At 30.5% G+C, this 9,199-nt stretch overlaps 1 protein-coding gene across 1 annotated transcript; it reads right to left on the bottom strand.

The window, feature by feature from the left end:
• Positions 1-359: 359 nt before the first annotated feature.
• Positions 360-6,186, bottom strand: LOC148623791 (homeobox protein SIX6-like). The gene is made up of 2 exons (XM_088571147.1): positions 5,420-6,186; positions 360-1,176 (listed from the first exon to the last, which is right to left on the bottom strand). Exons 1-2 carry the CDS (start codon positions 5,989-5,991, stop codon positions 975-977), a joined length of 774 nt encoding a protein of 257 aa, XP_088427273.1. The 5' UTR covers positions 5,992-6,186; the 3' UTR covers positions 360-974.
• Positions 6,187-9,199: the final 3,013 nt, after the last annotated feature.

Raw genomic sequence — 9,199 nt, 5'->3', positions numbered from 1 at the left:
GTTTCATTACTTCCGTAAAAGAAATATTTAAACCATCAAGAAATATGACAGGTTCTAACTGACCAAACACTCTTTAAATTAGACTTTAGTTTGGCAACTGTTCCGTCATATGATAAACTAACAAATAAACATCGGAAATTTGAGCGCAGACTAGGCTAATGAACATCAGAGTGCAGACTAGACGCATTTACTTCGAACATTGGAGCACAGACTATGCTAATAAGCATCGATCATTTGAGCATAGACTGTAATGATGAACATCGAACATTGACGCGCAGACTTTGCATTTAAATATCAAGCATAGGAGCACAGACTAGGCTCGTAAGCATCGAGCATGGAAGTGCAATATCTGATTTGGTTTAAAGCCAGAATAAAGTTAAAATGGAATAAGTTTTTAAATTTGCGTGGAAATTATCATATTATAGCGCTCATAGAATTGCGAAAAAAAAAGGAAAAACAAACAACACAAATAAACAAACAAATTTGTGAGATATTTGAAATGTACAAAACCAAAACAAAAGATTTTAAAGAATGATCCATTCAGTATTATTTAAGACGATCAAGATATTAGACAATAACTTTATTAACCATATATAGATATAACAACAATTTAAAAAAAAATAGTGAACAACCAGATCGGACTGCCTATCCACATATTGTACAGCAAGTCCTGTTTATCAGCAATACTATAGAAACAATATGTACAACTAATTTGTGTAGTCTAAAATCCTTACAAATACATCACATAGCACTTAGAGTGACTAAGTCATAAGATTAACGAAAGGAACAGATATGCTCAAAGATCCAAACCAGAAGGAACACTTTCTGGCAGTAAGAAAGCGGTTGGAGAGAGAAAGCAAATAATTTTTGACACTAATCCTGACTTCCGCTGTCTAAACCCCCATCTGATGGCAAGAAATATTTTGACAGATTATATTTATGATGTGTAAAGTTTTACACGGAATCTGCGATAATTACGTCGGGCTTACGCTCAGATCAGTGGATTGTTCGTGGGGCGAAACGGGCGAACTACTTCTCGAATCGTCCAAATCTATATCGTCATCATCGTCATTTAAAATATCTATTTTTTCATCGTCATCGAATGATACCATTGAACCATCTGTCGGCGACGAACTATGCAGACGATTTATTTTATCTCCACTGTGGTGTTGAAGCCTGCAATAAAAAAATATATAAGTAACAGTACAAACAAGAATTTATAGCTCCTACCTAAATCGTAGGCATGTGTATTTTCGTTCGCACTGCGTCGGTTGAGGTCATACAATTTCTTTTATTATAATTGTCTTGTAATATTATCTTTATAAAAAAAAAAACAAACAAAACACAAAAAACGACCTGTATATGTTCCTTTTATACGGATTAAATCATTAAAAGATCGGTCTTCGATCATCTCTACTTAGTATGTGGATGAATATCTTATTTGCGATTAATTTCGAAAACTACAAATGTTGTTCATAGATATAACAATTGTTTTTAAATCTATACCTAACGCTTTAACAGTTGGTAAAGTCGTGGTAATTATTTCAGGAAACAAACTTGAAGCCGTAGTTCGTATGAATATTACAGAAAATAAGTACAACTTACATAAAGAAAACTATACATGAATATAAAATATATATATATATATATATATATATATATATATATATATATATATATATATATATATATATATATATATATATATATATATATTGTTATTATAATATTAGGTTTCGAAATGAAAAGGTTGACTATTTTAAAAAAAATAAATTTCAATTCAATTATAAATGTGGAAAACGCAAAATTAAGGGGTGGGTATAGATTTTTATAAAGTGACATCGTAAAACTTCATGCTCCTCAGAAAAAAAATATAAAAAGGACAGGAAGCTTCAGAGGAATGTGTATTTAGCAGCGTGGTGTAAATAAAGTGTAATAAAATAATCCCATTTTTTGTGTTAATCATAAAATTAAATGTCATCTTTAAAAAATAAGTTGAAATTGGCAGGTCAATATTAGTTCTACAAATCAGAGTGATTCTTTCTTAAACCGATTTTTCATGTCATCCGTGTCTCAGAAATATCTTTTAAATTATGCAAATTACACCGGAAAGTCTTTAGGCTATATAAACTACGTACCAAATTATCTTATGTTTCAGCCATTACATTTTTTAATCTATAAAATTGATTCTAATGTTTAAAAATCCATGAAGTACATTATTTGTCTGTCAGTTTTCTAATTATTAGAAAGAAATAAACATGAAATATAATAATCCGCTCTGGTATAAAATAGTTGACAAGTTTTAATAATATTGAAATAAATGAAAGTTTTCTCATCATATTAAAGCAAGTATGATGGTGTTCTAGACAAAACCAATGAATATTGTAATAATGCTGGAGCTCCATTACTGGGAATAATCTGCATATCCAAATTTCAGACTTACTAATAATCTTATCGCTAAATAAAACATTTCAAATTATATAAAGATGTAAAACAAAAATAAGTGATAACGATTATCCGGTTTAGTACGATAAAAGTATTATACTATCATATCTACTTATGGAATCAAGTTTACACGTTTAAGCCGATATGATTGGGGTTTCGTGTCAAACTTTTAAATAAGTGATGATGGCCCTCTTACATAACGAGTGGTACTCTTTACCATCGTAACTGTATACGGAAACGGTGGAATGTACTTAGTAAATCCCCCAACTACAGGTGCGAGGTGTAAACATTTAAACAAAAAAAATTTGATCTTTTTATCAAATGAATAACAATGATATTGACTGTATTAGCGGATCAGTTGATGAATTGTATCTATTAAGTTAGCATTGATCTTAGGTAGCCGATCTAAGATATAAATTAGTCAGTTTCGGTCAGTAAGAGTTTTACGTGACACAAACAGTAGACATTTCTTAACGTAATAAGAATTTCTACTCATATATATTTATTCTATGTATAAATGACCAAAAACGATCTCTTTATCTTCATTGAAACCAATTAAAATTTGACAAGAGTGCGTGCATCATTTGAATATTTGTTGCTTAATTCAGGTGACTTATCAATGCCATGAAGTATATTGGATATATTTATCATGTCAAATGTACAGGGGAAGTTTTCAACAATACTTTTGATTTTTATGCTTTTGTTAGAATACTTCGTAACAGTAATAAGTAAATTTTATTGTAGGGAATAATAATATAGTGGCAAAGAAAAAGAATGAAATAATGGTTTGCATGACATGATAATAGCACTTGTAAACTTTATTATTTTTTTCCTGTATCTTAAAGTCAAATAAAAACTTAAGAAGGGAAAAGTCATCAACATATGTAAAAGCTTGTGGACAGTAAGGGTCTGATATTCAAGTAAGATTACATGGTTCCATATCTTTCTCGGACAGCGTAAACGATGTTAAACTAGTAACTAGTTTCTTTTTTTGAAATGTTAAGTCCTCTTTTGGCACTATTAAAACGGCGGAAAGGTCACCAATATCAAGAAAAAGTTACATAGAAAGCTAATTTTGGGTTAAGTATATCTTTCGAAGTATTGGTTTGAAAAAAAAAGACCCATTATACGAGAGTCGTGAAGGTTAATGAAACATCTTAGTAAATGAAATAACCTCTTTCGTTGGGATCTTGCTGAGACATGTCAAGACTCTGATGACCATTGAAACTTATCTATGTATATAATATCATCCCTAATACAAAAAATACATTGACATGAAGTCTTTAACCTTTCATCATGTAATTGTAACTTTATCATAGGTTTCCCCACGGCAATAGGCTAAAACCATCTAACGAAGCTTTGTGTAACGGCTCTACGGTTGAGTGTTGACAATCTTTTATTCAATTTGGTTATGTTGTTAATCAAAATATTAGCTAAGAACAAACGCAAGTCACAAATTTAAATAAATATAAATTATTTAAACGGAAAATCTTTTCAGTAGCTGTCTGGATGGTCACATCCATAAAACAAATTTTGTTATACCTAAAGTCTCGTGGTATATTGATATTAAATTTCCTCCTTTAGAACTGTTTGTCCGCATTAATCGGCGACAAATTTACAAATCCTTAAGTGAATTTGTGTAGTGTCAATCTCTTTATAGATAAATAAGGTTCAATAAAAGGCAAAATATGCCATATTTACTTTGTAAGCAGGGTAGATGTTTCATTTTGAAATAAATTAGGCTCATATCTTCTCTTATATTCCACTATTATAGTAATTTATCGGATTAGAAATAAAAGAACATGCTCAATTACAATGATTAATTAAAATCTTCATCTATATATGCAAAGATTAATTCCTTTGAACTAACTAGCAGCTTTATATATTACAAGTGATGTAATACATGAAATCATGAAATATCTTAGTCATGTTTCTTATAAATGGAATTGTCAATTTAAATTGTTTAAAATAAATCATAATTTTTAGATGACAAGTTTTAAATGTTTGTTTTGAAATTACATACAAGTATGGAGAGAATTAAGATTTCTATCGTGATCTGTTTTTTTTGTCGAATTTCGATGTAGATAAATTTGTTATACATGAGATTTAATCTTTTCTCTTTGATCTATTAGAAAAATAGTTTGTAAAAAATGAAGGATTCTTGCACCTCCGGTAATAGATTTAATGTCACACTTAACAAATTTATTATTACTTAACACCTCTTCAGAGATAGCATCAACGTCCAATTAATATCCTTGAGCTAAATTACATGGCCGTTTTTTTAAAGAGTGGAAACATATCATATTAGAATTTTACACACCTTCATTCGTTGTACTAAATAAACAAAATATAAATGATTATTCAAAGCTGACTTCTCTATAAGAAAATGAAACAAAATAAAAATCAAAAGTTTATTCATGGAAAAATAGATTCTAAAAGCTGAAAATCAAAAACTTGTAATGTATAATATAAATTGACTGCAATATTATTGAACATAATTTGAAAAGAAATGCAACTAAAAAGGAAGATACAGTTACTCCTGAAAAAATCCAAGACACGATACAAATTTTCATTTTATCAAACAAAAAAACTAATTTTTCAAAATGTCAAATCCTTTGCACTCTAAATATATTTATAATTTCAATTCAAATAAATAAATTAGATCAATTAGAATGAAATATATTATATACTTGTTTAAAGTGTAAATTTATAGATTATGTAATCAAAATATGAACATAGAATCAATAATAATAAGAAAACAATTATTAATCTTTCTTTTTAAGCAATACTTACCACAATAGGTATATATTAATATTTTTTTATGCCCATAACGAATATGAAGACATTTATTTCCTTTCACATTTTCAACTTAACAAATAAAAAAAACCTGGAAAGTTTAAGTTCTTTTTACAAAATAGAACGAAAACTAATTTAAAAAATATATAACTCTAACACATTAAATTAGCAGACTTACCTGTTTTTAGATGCAGCCGCTCTATCTCTTTGTCGTCTGTTTTTAAACCAGTTACCAACTTGAGTAGGGGTAAGGCCCGTGGCTTGGGCAAGTTCTCTCTTCTTTGTTGGATTTGGATATGGATCCTGCAGGTACCATTCTCTCAGTAAATTTCTGGTTCTTTCTTTAAAGCAGTGCGTTTTTTGTTCTCCATCCCAGATTGTCCTAGGTAATGGAAACTTCTTGCGGACCCTGTATTTGTCTACTGGACCCAATGGTCGACCGCGTAATTTTTCGGCTTCTTGATAATGAGCTTCAAGCCACATAGCCTGCAGTTTAGCATGGGATTCTTTAGTGAATTTATGATGCTCAAGTATGTGATATAAGTCTCTAAAATTTCCTGTATGGAATGCTACTAAAGAACGTGCTCTCAGAACTGATTCGTGTTTATTCAGAGCCTCACAGGCAGACGGATTGACCGGCAAGGACCACAAAAATCTACCAAGTCTTTCAATATCTCCACTCTCTTCTAAAGTTTCACAAACCTGGGCCACTTGTTGTGGCGTGAAATGCAAAGTCGGCAAAGCAAACATATTGTCAAAATAAAATAAGAAAGTTTTTTGTCATTAAGTCACTAAACAGCATAAATAATCACGGAAAATCGCACAATATGGTGTCCGAAGTTCATCTCAACCACAATCTACATATCTTAGAAATAATACCACGAAAACGAATGTCAAAATCTGATGTTATGATGTTTTCATCATGAGTAAACATTGATATATCATAAGTGATTGGGAGGGGTTCAGAATATTAATATACTATGATAAAATCTACGGAGTATAAGAAGTTTAAAAACGTTTGGAATATGATTGGTCGTCATCAGTCTTTGGAGAACATTACTATAGAGACGCTGTCAATCATTGGGCGGTGACAATTGCTGATTTACATGTCAGCCGTCCTGATTGGTTATCGAATGTAGTATTTTAAATGAATAATATTATAAACAAATACTAAGTTTGTAACATAATAATGAACATTAATACATATTGTACAGGATAAGAACCGAATTTACCGACAGAACACCATCGGTGGCCCGGCATTCTTTTAAAAATTGCATTTCAGGATTTGATAAAACGATGAATTAAGGTTCGATCATTTTCTGTACTTCACGTTGGAAAGAAAAGTTTTAAATTCTTGACTATCATATTAAATTGTATGGGTTATTTTATTCAAATAATAATGAGTAGACACTTATTGGTAAATAATATTTACATTGCTAATTCACAATAATACTTGAAGGTATGTAGGAAAATTCAGAATGTGAATTTATAATTTCATTCAGTCATGAAATATTTCTATAGCTATGTTATTGTATGCAATTGTGGAGCACGTCAAATTTTGAATAATGTGAAAACTCTATAAATAAAGTGATCGCCGAATCATAACTTAAAAATTTAAAGATACATTACACTATTATAAGTGTGAAATAATCTCCGATAACGCAAATAAATATAATTTATAAACCGTTCATCTCTCTCTCTATTTCATATTCAAAGTAACGAAAAAACTGAATCCAAAGTGCCATCAATGTCAGGGATTGAAAATTGAAATAAAGTAACTTTAATAAATAAAGCATCTTTGGTTTAAAATTCAGGTATTCAAAATATTAACTATTTATTAGGGCGAAGTATTAGTAATAGTAAAAACAAGACTAGACGTTTTAATACCGGCAATAAAATTATGGGATACGTATAGAAAAATATGTGAGAATACACACCAGAGGTGGATAATACTACAATATAATAACTTCATTGTACAAGTGTAAACATTTTGGACAAACTGTTAAAAACCGCCATGGGAAACGAGGCACAGAGATCTGTAAACTTATTACACATTATATCAATCATTAAATATAAGGGGAACTATTTATAATAATTAAGAATTAATTCATAGATACACACAATGCCCTGCTTTGTTTGTAATATAACGTCAATTTATGTCCACCTTATATGCTATCACAGGTTATCAGTGCAGGGTAATCCAGTGTACTTGTTTAGAATATAGTGCATGAGACAGATAAACAATTAAAATATAACATATAACATTTATTTATTTTCTGTTGTATACAAAAAAAAAATGTCAAGCAAATTGTTGCCTTGATATAGTTTTCATCACATGTATTTTATCATGCTTTGTAAAAAAATGTTTGACCTCTTGTAACACATTTTTTTGTGTGTGTATTTTTTGTCTGAGTGTTTTCCAGTAAAATGTTAAAATTATATTACAGGGATTTGTTTTAGATACGCGATTTGTACAATACACAGCAATAAAAATAGTTATTGAGTCAATCAGAAAATTTAGACTACACCCCATGTGTCAGTAAATGAAGTTTTCGTATTTTTTATATTTCGTATTATGTTGTGTGCATGCATTAGTACAGTGGTGTACATGATGCAACGAAAATCTTAGTAAAACTATTCTTTAGTCTAACCTATTAAGTTTATATGAACAAGAATTAAATGCTTCATTTACAGCTTGGTATCAGTTTTACAAAAGAAGCGCAAGATTTCATGTATGTATTTTCTTTTCGTCTTTTGGGATTTACTATCTTTTAATTAGGTTATTTAGGTTATACGCTGGTGCATTTGTTGCGCTTCACCGTCTTTTTGCTAGAATTAAATGAAATACAATTCTTTGAATGCTGTCGGAGACATTGCAGGTATTTACTCTTTCGATGTGTATTTGACTTTATTAGCGCCTCATTACAACTGCCAATCGTACAGGAAATAAGACAGTGTGACAATTATCTCCCTTTCACATGACACGTATCACCTGGATTGACGAGGTATGCAGTATCCAACAGAGCTTCTTGTCATTATAATCAGGTAACAATTGGAATTATAGAAATTCAGTTATGTCATGTGACACTAACTGACCATCTCTATTAAATGGTGTGAAGATTCTATGATATTTTATCCCGTGAATATCTCTGGTTTCTGTGTTTTATGTACGGAGTCGCATCTAATAACTCGCGAAGTACAAGTTCAAGCGGCCTCGCAATATTAAAAATAGATCTAAATGCATAACGGCGATGCGAGGCTTAATTTATAAAGCTAGCTCTTGAAAGGTGTATATAAAACTAAGACTAGGAAATTCTTGCGTGGCATAGCTTTCTAGTCTTAAGTCTTGATCAAGCATACACGTTGACGTTAAATCCTTTGGTGTCGAGATATAAAATATAATTTAAATGCTAAAACTGTCAAGCATGCACATCTCTTGCATTCTAATATAATTTTCCCCTAGTCACTATATATATATAATACGCGTAATTTAATGTGTAACTACGAGTCGCCTGAAAAGAAGTAGAATTATTGTGATAATATTTAAATAACTTTATATGAGGACTACATTGCTCGCTTGAAATCAACCCGAATGGTTTGAACAAGAATTTTCTCACCTTGGAGTGAATTAGGTACGTCATCATCAAACAGATTTTTGAATGGTTTTTAAGGCGCATTTAGCTAAGAGTTCAACTTCAATTTTAAAAGCATATCCCAGACAGCACCTGACAGAAATTCCAATCTGAAAGATCGAATTATAATGTATGACACACCAATAAGCAGCATACATAATTCACGTAGTTTTTCGTTTCATTGTAACAAGCATAGACATTATTGTTGGACTGCTTTTTAAACAAAAACATTCGGTGGGAATTATCAATATATTGTATCCCAAACTACTGTACAAATCTTGGGTGGGTTTCTCGAAGCTATCTTAAGGATAAGACGTGTCCTAAGA

The sequence above is a fragment of the Perna viridis genome, chromosome 2 (genome assembly GCF_037379345.1).
Source record: "Perna viridis isolate PV_CMFRI_1.1 ecotype Kerala chromosome 2, ASM3737934v1, whole genome shotgun sequence".
In the NCBI taxonomy this organism is placed as follows: domain Eukaryota; kingdom Metazoa; phylum Mollusca; class Bivalvia; order Mytilida; family Mytilidae; genus Perna; species Perna viridis.
This window is presented reverse-complemented; position numbering and strand designations above follow the sequence as displayed.

Excerpts from the sequence above, each read along its gene's own strand:
- LOC148623791 (XM_088571147.1), bottom strand. The coding sequence starts at position 5,991 with ATGTTTGCTTTGCCGACTTTGCATTTCACGCCACAACAAGTGGCCCAG. Across the intron at positions 1,177-5,419 it reads GCGGCTGCATCTAAAAACAG|GCTTCAACACCACAGTGGAG; the intron begins GTAAGTCTGCTA and ends TTTTTATTGCAG.